The following is a 17,595-nucleotide window of genomic DNA, read 5'->3' on the forward strand; positions in this document are numbered from 1 at the left end:
AGACACAGCTATCCTCTGTTTCGTCCAGCTTGCCGAGTCCCGGGCCGGGCCGGGAACGTCTTCAAATAGTAATTTCCTTTCGCTAGAAACTTGCAAAGAGGTTAACTGAACCACTTGTCGGCGTTGACTCATTCGCTCCCGCCCAGAAGGAAGCTCTCGGAACTACCGCGTTAAGGGGGCGTGTTTCCCGCGGCGCCGGCCGGCCTCATTTCTACGACGCACGCAGCGGAATTTCCATTTCCTCCTTCTTCTCGCGAGTCTTGCGTCCCTGCAGCAACCGGAAATTATTTCTTGCCTGGAGGCTGTCGGAGCCTGAGCGCCAGGTGAGGGAGGGAGAAAGGGTGGAAGGCCTGAGTCCTGCGTTAGGTGTGCGTAAGGCTCTGCGTGGGTCCTGGAGGCGGTACTATGTCGGTGTGTGGACCTTGTCTTCTCACTCGCGCAGAGGACTCCGTGGTTTCGTCGCCTCTCTCAGTTCCCCTATGTTGTTGGTTGGGAGCGTCACCTTGGAGAAGGGGCGCCCGCACATCTCGGCGGTGAGGCGGCGAAGCCCAGGGGTCTCCTTGGTCTTTGCTGACGGGGCTGGAGGCGGTAGTTTTTGTGGCCACACGTTTCAGATTGAAGCCCCGTGCTAACATTTTAATAGTTACTGAGCCCTTACTATGTCTTGGGAACTGTTTTAGGGGTATTGGGTGTACCAGTGAATAAGTCCGACAGAAGTCCCTGCTCGAAGGGAACTTGCATTTTAATAAAATTTGAGAAGACAGTGGAACGGAAATGGGGATGGAATCAGGATTTTTTGGTGTGGGTTGGAGGAAGAGGAAGTTAAAGGGGATCAAAGAGACATGAATGTGCGAGAGGGGCTTTCTGGGAGCAGGAGGGACTCCTTCCCGTCCCCTGTGCAGGGCTGTTGATGCGATACGGTCGCAAGGTGGGTTGCGTAAAAGTCGTGGATGCAGTTAGGCACTTAGGACTCAGTGAATTCATGTTCTTGCTGTAGGACTTAATTGATCTCTTTTTTCTTCAGGAACAGGTTAAAGGTTAGATTGGAAGAAAAGGAAATAGAAGCCATGTTTCGAAGACCTGTAGTGCAGGTAATCACTTCTTCGTATTAGTGTTGGGGTGTGTTACTATAAGCCATAGTGATCAAATTTCTTTAGGCTTTTGCCTGCAGAGGCAGAAGTCCTTTGAGCCCACACACCTTGGTGTACTTATTTGACATGAGGGTTGGGGACAGATTTTACTTGGGTAAATAATGTTCACTAAAGCAAAACGAAACTCTTCTAGTGTGTTCACATATATCATAGGAATAATTACTTTTAAAAACATGTGCCACTTGCACGTAGATCAGTTAGAGAGCATCGAAAGTCGTTGTTGATCTGCAGACTATGAGAACCGTTGTTCCAGCTTTTTTTTAAATTATTTTTTTATTTTTAATAAGACAGGTGGTTTCTTTTCTGACCACGTGCCTCAGGTGTTGTCAGCCTGCCTCCCCACCCCGCCCTGCCTCCTTGTGCTGAGGAGAGCAGGTGAAGTCTCAGCATCACCACACGTTTACCAGGTCCAGGATTGCTTCTCACGTCACCCAGTCAGACTTCTCACTTGATCTCCTGTCAGCCTCGCCAGCCTTGAGCCAGCCTAGACCCCTTTTTGCTCGCTTAAGCTCATCTGGGCACCAAGTTCTATAGATGCTCCTTTAGAACACCTCTCTCACTCCTCATCTTGTGAAGATGAGGAAGAAGCAATTCCTCCGTGAAACCTGTTCACATTTCCCCCGCTCTGCTGTAGAGTTGGCCCTATATTCTTGGATCCGTACTAACTTATACGTACTTTTGAAACATATACTTTTTCACGTGTTGAAATGTGAAGCATGGAAAAGTTATTCCTGTCTTCATACACGATTCTACAGTATTACGGTATCTTTAAAGCCGTTTATAAAAGAGTGAAATGTTTAATTTAAAAAAGTATCTCAGTTAAATTAATTCTTTCCCCATTTCTGCTCCTCCAGTAGGTCTTGATTTTTGTGTGCCCGCAATGAGGCAAACTATTGTTCCATGAAACTTAGGAGCTCTGGCTCATCTGAGCACTCAGATTAGCACCTTTCTGGAATCATGACACAGGGAGCAGTTAGCAGTTTGATCTTTAATATGTTGGAACTCACATTTTTATTTTCTTACCCCACTTTCTGCTCCCAGACATAGCGCTAGGATTCCATAGCCAGAAGTACCACCCCTGGAGTGGGTATTGTTTTAATTGGTCGCTTATTAACAGTGCCACCACTTGACACATGTTTCTCTGGTGTAATGGTTAGCTCTCTGAACCCAGGGATGTTCCCAGTGATGTGTCCTCATATCTTGGCAGTAGCCCTTACACAGAATGTCCTTAAAGAGGCAGCAGAGGGCAGTGGGAAAAGTGGCAGCCTTGGGGTCAGACGGCCCTGGGATCTCGGCGTGACTTGCCACTTATTTCCTGGAGGATTTTGGGCAAGTTACTCTTTCTCTTTGAATTTCATTTTTCTCATCTATAAAGTGGTGGTAATTTTACATAGTTTATAGATTTAGTCTGAGGAATAATTGATGAGAGGTAAAGCAGTTAGCAGGTAATAGCTGTTGTTATCACTGAGTGCTGCTGTTACGTGGCAGTGATTCCCTTTGTCTGACAGACTGATTTGGGCAGGCATATCTTTGCACTTTATCAAAGAACCATTTTTGTTTATCTTAGACTTTTTTCTTTGGTCTGTCGAAAGCATGACTTTTTCCAACATGTATTTATTTACCTTTTGTGTGCAAACACAGAGGCACCATAATCAGGAAGATTGCCACAAAAGAAGCGGGAGAGGACTGTAAATGAACTCTCTTGGGTATACCGTGTAGTACCTCCTTTGTACCTGTGGGCTTCTGCAGTAGGCTGCCCTTAAGTGTTTGCATGGTCCTCCTGGCTCTGTGTGATGGGCACACCTCTTGTCTTGTGTGGATGTATGCCGTAGGAGCTACTGACTAGATGGTGACCACGTGTGAATGGGTCTTCAGTTTGTATTTGCCTTTCCCCCGGATTAAAGCTGTTTTACTCATTTGTTCCACTTTAGGTCCTTCATCAGTTTGTAAGACATGAGTCTGAAATAGCTGGCGGTTTGGTTCTCGAAAGATGTAAGTAGTAACTGATTTCCAAGTTTAAAGTGTGTTATTTATAGCAGTATGCTAATATTCTCAGTGTTGCACAAGAGGTGTATTCGTTGGGTTATAATCTGTTAATCATCACGCTCTTGACTCATATTTGCCTCTCAGATCTTGGCCTTGCCCCACCAGGCTGCAGGGGCCTCATGTAAATTGGGCCCTTCTTCCTTTACCAGTCAGTTTTTACTCGCTCTTGTTGTCACTTTCCTGCCAAGAATTTCCTTGAGTCCTGTTTGGTTATCTAAGTCTTCCAAGGGTATGTGCTATTTGGCTGAAGTAGTGAATGTTTGTGAAAGCTGTTGTTTCACAGAAATAGTCCCTTGTATTTATAAAGATATTCAGATTTGTTCTTTTAACTCTACAGACAGTTTAAAGAAGTTTTTTTAGGTATTTAAAAGAAGAATTTAGATAAAGAGCTTAACGTTTGTTTTGTGGGGCTACTTCCTCTGAATATTTTCTCCTTTCTTGCCAATCCTTTTTCCCTCCCAATCTCTTGTCTGTTTGCCCCTTCAACTTATTTTCAAACCTTTTAGAACTTGGGTTTGCTTAATGCCAAGACTGAAGTTGGAGTAGTGTTTGTAGCTGTTCCTCCCTGGACATTTCTCTCAGTCTCATTTTATCTACACATTGCCTTTCAGCTCTGAATCGTGTGCAGTTACTTGGTCGAGTAGGTCAGGACCCTGTCATGAGACAGGTAGAAGGAAAAAACCCAGTCACAATATTTTCTCTAGCAACAAATGAGATGTGGCGATCAGGGGAAAATGAAACACACCAAGTGGGTGAGTACAAAAGCCCGGGCTCTTAATTTTATCAGCAGTAAATAGACATTATTTATTGTGAATTATCTAATTAGATACTTTTAGAAAGGACCTTCTCTAATTCTGTTCTGCTCTTTTAGAAATTGTGGCATTGGTTTTGCTGGGACACGTTGTCCTTTGGCATTTGTCTTTTGCATTTGTAACCACATTCCCTATTCTTGTGATTTAGGTGATGTCAGTCAAAAGACAACGTGGCACAGAATTTCAGTATTCCGACCAGGCCTGAGAGATGTGGCATATCAGTATGTGAAAAAGGGGTAAGTTGAGGAAGGAAGGATCTTACAGATTGAATGGTTTAAAACACGGGTCCCCAACCTCCAGGCCACAGACCGGTCCCGGTCCACGGCCTGTTAGGCACCGGGCCACACAGCAGGAGGTGAGCGGTGGGTGAGCGAGCGAAGCTTCACCTGCCCCTTCCCATGGCTCGCGTTACTGCCCGAGCCACCCGCCCACCCCCTCCACCCGCTCTTCCCCCGTCCAGGGAAAAATTGTCTCCACGAAACCGGTCCCTGGTGCCAAAAAGGTTGGGGACTGCTGGTTTAAGAAACTGGTAACGTGTTCTCATGGACTGCATAGCTCCTTTATTTATGTAGTACCACTAATTACTCTGTGTTAACCCAAGAGGTATTCATTCAGTGCTTAATACTGTAAACATAGCGCATTGCCATATGTGACTAATTCAAAGGTTTTAACATGGTTTAGCCTTTTAAGAACTTATAATTTAGGGCAAAGAGGATGTGTACTTAAATGGAGCTGATGAGGTAAGAGAGAAGGCAAAGGGTACCGAGTACTATGTGAGCAAGTGCAGCAGTGCTGTTAGGAGTTCCCATGCCTCCACGGCCAGGGATCCTGAAGGCAGGTGTCTTGCCTCTTGGCATCACATGATGGCCTAACAGAGGGTCTGGAATGTCGGAAGCCTGACACAGTGAGGTATTATGGTAATATTCACAGCAGTTATTTCATATTTGATAATTTTATGTAAGCTTAGTAGTTCCCTTTTGGAATGCTTGGATTGATTATGTGTAAAAAGTATTCTTTTCCAAACCCACAGAAGGACAAAAGGATGTATTTAACAGCAGTTGTAGTCATAGTATGTTTAGAAATGTACTTGTTTTATAGAAATAAAACATTTCATGTAAAATAATTTCAGCAGTAACTAAAATTTCTATTTTTTAAAAATAAGTGCATACCTTTTCTTCATATGTACCTCCATTGTCATGTATGTATGATATGTGCATATATATGCATATAAACACGGAGGAAATTTCAAGGAAAATGTCTATATGCAGTTTCATCTACTGATTGATGAATCTGTGTGACTGTTCCCTTTGGCACCCAGTCATTTTACCAGTCTTGTCTGTTTTCTGTATTGTACATTTTTGGTGGTGTTAGACTCTGAAAATTGGTGTCATTATGGCCATTTTCTACTCTTTGAAATCAGAGTTACAGTTGTCTTCTAGTTCAGCCTTCTAGAGAGTGCAGTATAGTCTTAGTAATTAACTCTGAGTGAAATACTAAAGCTGAAAATTTTGCATTTTAATAATCTAAGTCTTTTGAGAATAAGTTTATGAACCTCAATATAGAAAGGAACTAACTAAAAAATAAATGAAAAAAATCAACAAATCTGTTAGAGAATCCAAAATCAGAGGTGACGGAAAATAACACATTGGAAGTTAATCATAGAGATTTAAAGGATGCCACTAGGTTGCTCTTCATGGTCTTAAGGTTGCTTTTTTTTTTTTTTTAATTTTGGCTTAAACTTTTGAACAGCTTTTTTTTTTTAAACTTCCATAAGGACCACAGTTAGCTCAAGGATGAAAACATTGTCCTTTTTCCTAGGTGTGGCAAGTCTCTGCACATTCTGTTTCACTACTTTTTCTTTTTGGCTATACCACGTGGCTTGTGGGATCTCAGTTCCCTGACCAGGGATTGAACCTGGGCCCTGGCAGTGAAAGCCTGGAATCCTAGAGCTAGGATTCCCTAGGAATCCACTAGGCCACAAGGGAACTGCCTGTTTCAGTACTCCTAATTCTGAATTTTGAGAAGTGGTAGCAAAAATGAGGTTCTGTATGATTATCTGTTTCATCCTTAATGTATACTTACCCTCTCTGACCTGACTCTCTCCTGTAAAGTACATTAGAATCTCCAGACTAAAAACTGTAAATTTTATTTATATCAGGTCTCGAATTTATGTGGAAGGGAAAGTAGACTATGGTGAATATATGGATAAAAATAATGTGAGACGACAAGCAACAACAATTATAGCTGGTAAGGCTCTTGTGATAATAGCTATTCTTTTTTTTTTTTTTTTTTCTCCTTCCTTTTTTGAAAGCTTGGCTATGTTGTAACTTTACCTGAGGCTGTTAGTACTGATGCTAATGAGATTGTAAGGCACTTCACCAGGAGAATTCCCAGTGAGGTTTGTGGGCTTGCTCCAGGTTTCTGCATTTATCTCTTCCTTTAGAAAATTATCTCTGTACTCACAGTTTTAGTTCACAAGTAACTTATCAGTTGAACTGTCTAAGCCAGTACTTACTATTTGGACTTAGAAAACCTTTAATCTAGTGTCTTTGAAGGACATGGCCTAAACAGGGAAAAAGCATGTGTCGAGACAGAGTTATACTAAAGTGAGTGGCATTAGACATTTGTGCAGATTTGTTCAGAACCTGTTTGGTACTTAACATGATGATTTTGTTTTAAATTCCTTTTGTTCTCATTAAACAAAATACAAAACAACATAGAAAAGATGGACACACGAAGCTTCAGGAGGTTAAGAAGATATCTTCTAGAGCAGAGTTTTCAAACTTTTCTGAAAATTCTACAAGAATTTTGAAAATAATATACCCCTTTGGACATGTTTAAGTTGACATTAAATTTTTTTTTAATGTAAAATTATGTTACTCTCACAGGTATTAATGGATCTAAATATTATAGCAATTTGATATCCATCATCATTAAAAAAGATACCAACACCTCAACATCTGGAAATTTTACATTATTCCCTTTTCTCTGAACTTGTTTTTCAATTTCATTTTCTCCTCAGAAGTGTACCTTAATATATTGTATAGTCAAGACTCTTTTGTCATTCATTCAATTAACTGTAACAAAAGTACATGCATAAATAGAAATTTAAAAATAATAAAAAAATTCTGCAACAGTAGAGCTCTAAATGTTAGGTTTCTCCTTGAATTGGGTTATCATTACAGTTGTTTTTAGAACATAATTGACCAAAACAACTTTAGTATATATGTATACAAACTAAAATTTTATTGAAAATGTATTTTAATGAGATAGATGATGCATTTTTTGCCTTTTGGATAAATTGCTAAAATAGTTAAGTATTCATTCTGTTCTCTGGTTTTTTATCGATATAAAAACTGGGAAATCTTGTTTTGATAAATAAGTAGACGGGAATAAAAGAACTTTTATTATAGTAGTATCTCAATATTTATGAACTTCTGAGGTATGCCCAAATTAGATATCATTTAAAAATTAATTTTTTTATTATGGAAAATGTCAAACATACACAAAAGGAGAGAGAATAGTAAGAAACGAAAGCTCCCATCATGCAGCTTTAACAACTATCAACAGATGGCCAATATTGTTTCATCTATGCCCCAGCCCCCTTTTCCCCCACCTGGATTATTTTGAGGGAATCTGAGACATTATATCATCCAGAAATATTTCAGTAGGTATCTCTGAAAGATACAGATTCCTTTTTAAAACATAACTATAGTGCTATTATCACACCTAATATTAAGAAATTATTGTTAAATTTTTTTTTACCAGATGTCATAGTTTTGAAATTTCTTTGCTTCATAAATACCAGTCCATACATTATATTACATGGTTTATATGTATCTTAAGTGTCTCTTATTTTCTTTTTTTAAACAACAGAAATGAATTTTCTCACAATTCTGGAGGCGAAAAGTCTGACAACTTAAGTCTCCTAATTGACAGATTTTCCTCTTTCTCTTTTCACTTGCTCCACAGTTTGTCGTAACTACTGTGCCATATGGATAAATTATAATTTGTTGTAAATAATAATTGTATATTTTCTTACTGGTTTCTTTGAAAGTATACTGACCTTGATGACTTAGATGAGGTTTTTTCTGACCAGTTTGCTTTCATAATTCTTGAGTGTTTTGACAGTAAATTACTTCCTGCCTGCCCTGTTCCTCCTTGGGTCAAGCCTCCAGACGTATCTACCTATTCAAAAATTTTTTTCTAGACCTGTATATTGTATAGAACTACCCCTGTGATTTCAGCAGTGGAAGATCAAGCTTTCTAATAAAATAATTGACAGTTTAAAATCTATTGATCATGTATTTATGAAGCATTTAACACTTTAATATTCCACTGTAAACCTATTGTGAGGGCAAATTTTGGATTGTGCGAATTGTTATAAACCAGGCCAAATAGAAGCATTTCAAATTATCTGCCTTTTTTTTTTTTTTTTCTTGTCACCAGTACTCACTAGCATGAATGATTAAGCAGTTAACATAGGTTTATGGCTAATAGTAAAATTGAACAGGTCTTTAGTGACATTAGAATGGAAGGGAATAGAGTTTTAATTTGGCTGATCTGTTTTATAGGCCATATTTTTTTATCCTTTGGATCAATGTAGCTTAAAAATAACCACCAGCAGGTGGCACGCTTGTGATGTCAATTCTGATAATCGCTTCTAAAATACTAACCATTCTGTACCAAAACATTCTAGTTTTAGAAGACTACAGTCGTCAACAAATATTCAATTACTATATAACAACCATTTTTGAATAATTCTGAAGTTTTAAGAATGTAGATCTTTCGGTGTTATACGGGAGCTACTACTTCTTTTCCTTTGCTTGTCTTAAACTAACTCTTTCCGCACAGTATTTTAAGAGCAACGTCTGATGTTTTTGGATAAAAATGTTCTCTCTGAAATACTGATTAGTAAAAATTTTCTCGAGTGAATATATAAAACTCATTCTGTTTTAAAATTTAAAAATAAAATGTGTTCTCTATAAGTGTTCAGACGTAAAAAACATAAATAAGTCTGTGCGATGGGGCCGTTTGTTGAACCCTGCCCTTCGTCCATCCCTCCAGCCTGTGGACTGTGATGCTGGCATCCTTTTCTCTGCGAGGATGCGCTCCCTGGTTTCATGGAATCTGTCTGAGCACTGCAAGCGTCAGAATTTGTGACTAGCTCTTTTGTAGAAAGTTATTGCTGAGAAGACCTTAGCTGTCTTCAGGGAAGATGAGAAGTGTCCCACCTTTTCTCACAAGGTCTGAGTTGTCGATAAACGGTTGAAGCCCAGCTTTTAGCTCCATTATGCCTATTGTATATACCTCTCAAGGAGATAGCAAGCAATATAGCAAGAACATAATATTTTGAGAATTTGTCTAAAGTCTTTTCAGTGAATAGCACTAAAATATGTATGTGGTAGAGGGGAATGATTAACTGAGATGGAGAAAGCGTTCTGAAAATAACATTTATGCTTTGGCTTCTTTACAGATAACATTATATTTCTGAGTGACCAGACGAAAGAGAAGGCATAGAATGGACGATTCTTCTTTGGCCATTGTTTGGTACAGTCTCGTTTCCAAATCTTGATAGTCTTTATAGTTTCTGAGGGCAATAATTAAAATACTCTATGTAAAATGAGTGATAATATTTTTCCTGACTGCTGTTCTCCTTTCCCTTTTTGTGTCATGAACCTTGGTAGCTCCTGTATGTTATGGTATTCACTAGTTGTTTATTCTTTAAGAGATGGTTTCTGTGTATAAGTATACGAAATAGTGAACTGTTAGGTTCATCCGTGTTATGGCAGAGGGATAACTGTCCTTTCGGAAGGCCCCCCTCCCCTTTTTTGTGCACACTTCTATTATCGTATTGATTTAGCCACTCAGTGTGTATTGAGCATTGCTGTATGTCATACATTTATCCCATGGTTGTAAATACTGATTTCCTTATCTGTTTGGTTTATAGACTAGAAGGCAAGAACTGTATCTTCTTTATGTACCTGCGTCTTAACCATTGCTTGGCACAGAATAGGCAGTAAATGTTGACACATGAATGATCCCAACGGGATATTAAGCTTTAGCCTAAATTGTAGGGGCTTGCTGAACAGTGGTTAATATCTAATCTAAATAGCTTCAAGATGAACCTGTATTATTCACGTCTTCTGTTTTTGGACAATTTCACTAGTAGCATTTGTGAAACAGTTTACTAGCAGTAAAGACCTAAAGTATAACTAGGGATGAAGTAGTCCATCTCCAGGTGATGACATAGGCTCTGGTTTCACTATTTTCTATCTTTCTAAACCCCATTCTCTGTCCTTTTAGTCTCATACAGAGCTCTCAGGGGAGTCCCTGCCTCTCTAGGTTAGCGCCCCAGGTATGACATTTTCCTCTTATTTTTCTACATGGTCTCTTGACGTACATACTGTGTACAATTGTGTACGCACAGTTACCTTTATTATAAGATTCTGACAGTACTAGTAATTTACTAGTAAAGATTACATAAAACAAACTCAGTTTTTTAATGCATCTTTTACTTTTACATGTCCTCTCCCCTCTGCCTGAGAGAGTGTGGTGCTAACTGTAGCTTAGATCCTGCTGGACTTTAACAGGTTCAGAATTCACACGTTATTTTATGGACCCTTGACTTTTTGTTTTAAGGTATTTTCTGCACACATCAGCAGCATTTTGTACTCACAGTTTGGTTAGGGAGAAATGGAGTTCCTTAGCTTTATCCTTTCTTTTGCCCAGGAACAGTAGAAGATTAATTACTGTTTCCTCATATCAGCTATCTTTATTTATTTTTAAATTTTAATTATTTTTTTTCCAACCATCTTTTTCTTTTTTTCCTGTAGCTGGGACCATTAATCAACATATTAAGTCTGCTCTCTTGAGTTCCCACATTAAAACTGTCTGGTGATGTAGTCCTCACTCCTTTACGCCACATTCCTTAAGCAGAATTGTAAAGTAGATAAAATTTGTCTTTTGGGCAACTTTTTATTTTTTTCCTCAGCAAAGGTACTTTTATGCTCCTTCAAAGTTGTGAGAAGTTAACGCGGATTAGTATTCCTGTTTAAACTGAGTGATGAATCTGTGCTTTGGGAAAGTGACATGGTGAACAAAACTGCTTAATTACCAACCCCAAGCGATTCTGAGTCCAGGGTGCAAGGGCAGAGAGTGTGTCCTGCAGGATCCCCGTGAGCCGAGGGGCTCTTCTGCAGACTCCCACGGGAGATTGCTTGAGAGGCTCTGCGGCTGGGCAGCAGGGCTTTCAGAGTCAGGTGTTCAGTGCGGGGGCCTCAGCGTGCGCGTGGCACTGCAGACCCGGGGTCCACGACCGGGCAGGCTGTGGGAGCATAAACTCTGCCCTCCCCGCAGGCAGCCCCGTCTCCTGAGAAACTTTCTACTGTTCCCAGCCTAGCCTCAGAGTAGACCTGTGGAATCTGATAGCAGTAACAGACCGTAGGGGTCTTCTAGTCCAAGTTTTGTGTCCTGCATTTCCTTTTTCCATGTTCTTGTGGTGTCAGGGAATGTACCTGCAGAAAACTGCCCTGTGTCTTTGATTTTGGGATTCTGGGTTAGGTAGAAAGATGAGTATGATCCATGGAAGTGTGGGAGAAAAAGTATCAAACAGCATGTGTGGTGTTATTCCCATATTTGAAAAAGAAGTAATTGATATAAATATATACTTAGGAGAGTCTGGAAGGAGAAAAATCAAAATGCTCTGATGATCTCTGAGAAGATTATGGTTTTCCTTATTTTTTACACTTTTGTTGTTTTTGTTTTTGTTTTTGTTTTTTTTAGCATTGAGTATGTATTACCTTTATAAGAAGAGGAAGTAAATAAAGCTCTTTACATTTTGGGGGAAAAAAATCTATCCATTATTTCCAACCCAGGCTTGCTCTCCTCATTCACCTTAAGCTAGTACCACTTGATGTGCTAGAGGTGAACAAGATATTCTTTCATGCATTTTTTCCCCCCATTATCTGTATTGTAACATCTCATGCTTAAACACTTCATTTCTTTTTTTTTTTTTCTTTTTTTCTTGTATTCTTCTCTTAATAAACGTACACAACCCAGAATGGCTGACTTTAAAGACCAGCCCAGATAAGAGCCACTATTTGCTGCGAGGTGCAGTTCTCAGAGAGTCATCCATTTCTTAAAAATCGCTGGATGATTGATCAGTCCAAAGACATCTGAAAACACCAAAGACATGTTTCTGTGGCTGTTTTGGGGATTACTTGTCATTGCCAACTGGGTTTCAGTCTAACCTTTGCAGCTCATTTAGGGGAAATTAGTGGTAGTTTCTCATTGTTCCCAAAAGATATCGTGTAATTCTTGAAGGCAGTGTTGTCTTTTGCTCAAACTACCCTTTTGCCCTTGTCCAGCTCAGCTGAGCACAGTGACATTTTAGGGCTTTGTAAATGTGTGTGGTTCAGTTGGATTGCCCTGAAACATCAACATGAAAATGAGGGCAGGATCACTTTACTTATTTTGCTGTCAGGGTTTGCATTACGTGCCCTGAAGATTTGGTGGCAGTAACAGCAAGCAGATCATTGTAGAAAATGAGAGATAATCCCAAGGTTAATGCGCTACAGAGAAATATCTTACAAGGTAACAGTAATCATATTAACGGCTGACATTTATTGTGTGCTTACCACCTGCACACAAGGCCCTGAGCTAAGTGCTTTTTATCATTGTCTCATTTAACTATTACCCTAAGAAGAAGGTAGTATTATTTCCGTTTTACAGGTGAGGAAACTTGAAATGGAGAGGTTAAGAGACATGTCAAAGTCACACAGCTTGTAAGAGGCACACCTGGGGTTTGAACTTGGGTACGTGAAGTTTGCATTTTGCTTTCTGCCTACAGTCTCCTTCCTGCTGCCTTCCCACTCGCATTGGCCCTACATAACCAGAAACCCCACTGCTGACTTCTGACCAGCGCCCTATGCAAGGTGCATCTGGATCACACCAGGAGTTCAGTACATAATAGGTTTTGGTTGAGGGGGAGAATTACGAGTGAGGGAGAAATACCTCTACCTCTTTATTCTTTCTCATTTTCAGTCCGATGATCCCACAGGAAGATAAGTCACAATTTCTCTACCAGGTTATCTTTACATATTCCTCTTTCTTTTTGTCAAGCAGTGTCTCTTTACTGGTTAAAATAAGTTCAGAGTGTCTGCTTCTTTTATTCTTTCCTATAATTGTTTCCTTCCTACTGAGCATTGAAATTATCAGGAAGATAGTTCAAGAATTTGTCAGGCTCACTTTTTAGAGAGTGAGACTTTTGGCAGGCACCAACAGCATTGAAGTCCCCTCTCAAAACTACTATACTTGGCCCCTGTGCTAGTCCCACAGTCTGTGATAGGATGATGTGTAGCTTTTTCGGCTGTCAGAATCATGCATCCACAATATTGAAATTTTTCTTTTTCTCTCTTTACCCTTCATCCATTAGCTCTCTGCCATGCTTTGGACCTTAGGGTCCTATTTGTCCAAATAAGTGTACATCTTTTTTAGTTTTTCTGCTGTACCAGTCATTTGGGAAAAAGGTGGTCTGTCATAATAGTTCACTTAAGGCTGTGCAGTCAGAAAGCCTGCATCTGAATTTTTGCTTTACTCGGAGCAGCTGGGTGAACTCTGGTGAGTTTCTTAACTTTCCATGCCTTTGATTTTTGTTGTTTTGTTTTCCTGTGAATAAAACAGGGATAATAGTAGTCATACTTTTATAGGCCTACTGTGAAGAACACAGTAAGTAATACCTGTAACTTACTTAGCACATAGTAACTGAATCAAGTGCTCAATACATGCTGGCTATTATTACTGTTGTTGCAGTTATTTTAAACAAGGTGTGTCTCTCTTTCAGTCACCATGCCCGTCTCACCAAGTCTCAGGAGATACTTAGGAGAGCATTTTAATTTCAGTTTATCGTACTTGACATTTTTTTGTTGAGTTATTAATGTCCGTGGATTACTGAGCACATATTCCACTTTGGTCATTTTTTTTCTTTGGTTTGTTGTTAATCTTCTGTGGCTGTTTACAATTAACCTGGGCATCTTTTTGCACTCAGAGGCCATGTGGGCACCTGCTCTATGCCATGCAGCCGTACAGCATGGATGTAGGGGTAAATATGACAGGACTCCTGCACTGAAGGGACTCGCGGTGTAGGGTGGGGGGAGTTGGGTGGGGGGGGTAAAAGCAGGAGTTGTGTAGACAAGTGTGATACGGTGGGAGGGACACTCCAGTCACGGTAGAAACAGAGTCCTGTGGGGCGCAGAGGAGAATAGTTAGGTTAGTTTTCAGCAGAGGAAACAGCACGAACGAAGGTCCAGAAACTTAAAAGTATACGAAGCATTCAAAGATAAAACACGAAAGGTATTCGAGGCTAGATTGTAAAGGGTGTTGAAAGCTTGCAGAGGACTTTGGCAGTGGGATCCATAGAAGGTTTTAAAAGAGGGACATCTCATCAGAATTGTGCTTTAGAAAGAACTGTGAAGACAGTTGAAGGGTTAGAAGGAGCAAAGCCTGGCGGTAGTTAGGAAGCTACTGAATAAGCCTGGAAAGGTTAGTAAAGTGGGGATGAGAGGTGACACGAGGGATGTTTAGGATTCCCATTGACTCATTCATCGTGTACCAACTGTGTGCCAGATCCTGTGCTAGGCTCTGGGTTGGAGTTAACCGAGAACGCGTAGCTCCTGTCCAGGATCTAGTGGTGACAGAACAGGTGTTGGTGGTAAGAGAAAAGGCAATCAGAAGATAATTTTTTTCCCCTAAATTTTAATACTTTTACTTAACTCAATGTATACAAAATATTCCAACATGTCAATATAAAAAGTCATCAAGGGAATATCATACACTCCCCTCCCATCCGTCCTCAGTCTTGGCGTCCGGTGTGTGTTACACTTACTCCCGGTCACGCTGTCCGGCCGCAATTTAGAGCTCGGTGGCCTCTAGTGACCCCCCTGGTGGACTGCGTGGGTCTACCCGGGTGCCTGAAAGCATCCCAGAGGCCACTTCGTGGGACTCCAGAAGATAATTTTGAAACTTCTGCTTGGGCAGCTGTGTAGATGATGACGTTTTATTAGAGACTAAGGAACATGGATGTGGCAGCAGATTTGAGAAGAGCGAAGATAATGAGTTTAGTTTTGAAAATAGTTTAACTGTAGACTTTCTAGCTTATATTTGGGAGGGTGAAGGTTAACGAGTCTGGCGCTCAGAAGAGACGCTGAGGCAAGAGTGACTTTATTTTTCTTCTGCCAGACACACTGTAAGCAGATATTTGTGAGATAACTTTCAGATGATGCCAGGATTCCAGCTTCCTGTTGTGGAAAACCATATTGTGGGAAGGATTTCCAGTTGCCTACCTGTTTTACGATGTACATGGGATTTGTTCTAATCAGGAATGGTATGATGACAGACACAGAGACAACTGCCTTTGAACGAAGAGTTTATTACTTACAATTCTCAAGAGGAGGGCGTGCAACACACCATGCCAGGACCACACGGAGAGGTACCAGGGTAGGTCAGGAGGCAGAAGGAGTGAGGGAAAAGCGTGGGTCAGAGCTTTTATTGTTGTTTTCATGGGGAAAGGGTGAGACAGGATAGGAGAGCTGAGCAAGTTTAGGATTGGACAGTTTGAATACATTTCAGCAGGCAATGGGTAATAAGGGGTGGTCCCTAGTTGTCAGGTACCTTGCCCTGGGGTGATTTCAGGCAGAGGAATAGTGTCCTGGACTTCAGGAGCCTGATGAAAGGCTAATGAGGGGTATGAACTCAGGGTTGCTTGGTGTGCATATCAAAGGCATGCTCGTGGACAAGTCCTTTACTATTTCTAGGAATCCGCTATCATTTGGGGGTGGAGTGGGGAAAGTCCCTCCCAGGGTCTGCCAGGCCCCAAGATGTCAAAGCATCGTAAAATACAGAAAATGAGAAACGTCATTTAAAAAAAAAAAAAAGAAACGTTGTTAATATGATACCCAATATCTATTACTCCTTTTACATTTACAGAACCCATATTTTATTGGGGATGACAGTGTGAACAGCTAAAATATTGTATTTCTATTCTCCTTTGCAGTTAAGGATTGCTAAGGGGCTATAAGCAGAAGTTATTTGATGGTGTTTCCAGGGAAGTTCCTTCAGTGAACTAACTCTGTTGGGAGGCTCATCCTGTGTGCTTCTCTAAACCCTCATTTGGCTTTTTCTTGTCTGAAATGTGGACATTGTGGCTGAATCTCCACTAGTGGTCTTGGAGCATGATACAATCTTCAGGATGGAAGACAGAAGAAGTTGGGATCTGTGATGACCATGGAACCACCATACCAGTCCTGGACAGTCTACTTCTGGACTTCTTTTGGAGACACAAATAAATCTCTACCTTGTTTAAGCCACTGATTTGTGCTTTGCAGTTAAACCTAATCCTTACGAATTTACACATACCTTTATCTCCATATACATGATCAACTCATTACTCTTGCCTTTCTCTTGTACGACTTCCACTGTAAGTAGAAGTAAAATCTCACCTCTGCTCCCACAGTCCTTCAGGCTTTTAATTTACATCTCATTCTAAATTTGAGGAGGGGATTGGAACAAAGACACACAAAGCCTTAGCAATTAGCCTTAAAAAGCATGAATATGAGCACACTCTCTCTTCAAATAAATATTGTTTAATTTTGCTTGAAGTCCCTAATGAGGACCCTTAGTTAACAGCCCCCTGTTAAATAAAGGAACACTTAAGAACAGAAGTACTGCCCTTATGCTTCTCCTGGCAGTGTAGCAGACTAGATAATCTGGAGTGAGGAGACTTCCCACAGGAAAATAACCGGATCCTAAGTATAACATAGTTTTTATTTGCATCATTGGATGTCTTAGTTGGGGCTGCTATAACAAAATACCATAGGCTAGGAGATGTAAACAACAGGCATTTATTTTCTCACTATTCTGGAGGCTGGAAGTCCCAAGGTCAGGGTACCAGCATGGTTTCTTCTGAGGCCTGTGTTCCTGGCTTGTAGGTGACCAGCATCTCACTGTGTGCCCACGTGACCTCTTGTTTGTGAGTGTTGGCAGAGAGCGAGAATGAGAGCTCTCTTGTATCTCTTTGGAGGAACTAATCTGTTGTATCAGGGCACAGTTAGGAAGGGAAAGAAAAAGTTTTAAGACAGGAAAGGAAGAAAGTTACAAGGCTGTGATTACATAGAAGATACAAAAGAATCTATGGATGAGTAATTAAGAGTTGCTGGAAATAAGATCAGTATACCAAAGTCAATCGCAAACAACAGCAGAGAAAATGTAGTTTTAAAAAGATGCCGTATACAAGAGCGTGAGAAGATGAAAGATGTCTCCAGGTGTGTGGTCCCTATGGAGGACATAAAACTTACTGAAATACATTAAAAGAAGACTTAAAACACATTGGTACACCATTTTTATTTATTGGAAGCATCAAAATGTAAAGATGTGAACCTTCCCCAAGTTGATGTTTACAGATCAAAAATTCCCAGAAGTGTTTTGGGGGAACTGGACAAGTTGATTCTAAAGATGTACTGTTGAGCAAAGGTCTAAGACCAGTCAGCATGTTCCTGAAGAGGAAGAGTGAGATGGGGGGCTTGCTCTGC

At 40.4% G+C, this 17,595-nt stretch overlaps 1 protein-coding gene across 9 annotated transcripts; it reads left to right on the forward strand.

Annotated features, from left to right (window-relative positions):
* The first annotated feature begins 257 nt into the window (after positions 1–257).
* Positions 258–16,374, forward strand: SSBP1 (single stranded DNA binding protein 1). 9 transcript variants are annotated; one of them, XR_009701901.1, is made up of 10 exons: positions 337–533; positions 1,025–1,091; positions 3,083–3,143; positions 3,809–3,949; positions 4,158–4,245; positions 6,168–6,256; positions 9,486–9,559; positions 14,058–14,111; positions 15,248–15,505; positions 16,062–16,374. XR_009701901.1 is itself a non-coding variant. In XM_061198828.1 (8 exons), the coding sequence occupies exons 1-7, from the start codon at positions 406–408 to the stop codon at positions 9,527–9,529; spliced, it is 618 nt and encodes a 205-aa protein (XP_061054811.1). In that variant the 5' UTR covers positions 337–405; the 3' UTR covers positions 9,530–9,559; positions 16,062–16,374. The 9 variants fall into 9 exon arrangements, 1 of the variants encoding a protein (XP_061054811.1); XR_009701906.1 differs by lacking the exons at positions 337–533; positions 14,058–14,111 and adding an exon at positions 258–323; XR_009701907.1 differs by lacking the exon at positions 14,058–14,111 and having other exon boundaries at positions 336–411.
* The last annotated feature ends 1,221 nt before the right edge of the window (positions 16,375–17,595 follow it).

The sequence above is a fragment of the Eubalaena glacialis genome, chromosome 8 (assembly GCF_028564815.1).
Source record: "Eubalaena glacialis isolate mEubGla1 chromosome 8, mEubGla1.1.hap2.+ XY, whole genome shotgun sequence".
NCBI lineage: Eukaryota > Metazoa > Chordata > Mammalia > Artiodactyla > Balaenidae > Eubalaena > Eubalaena glacialis.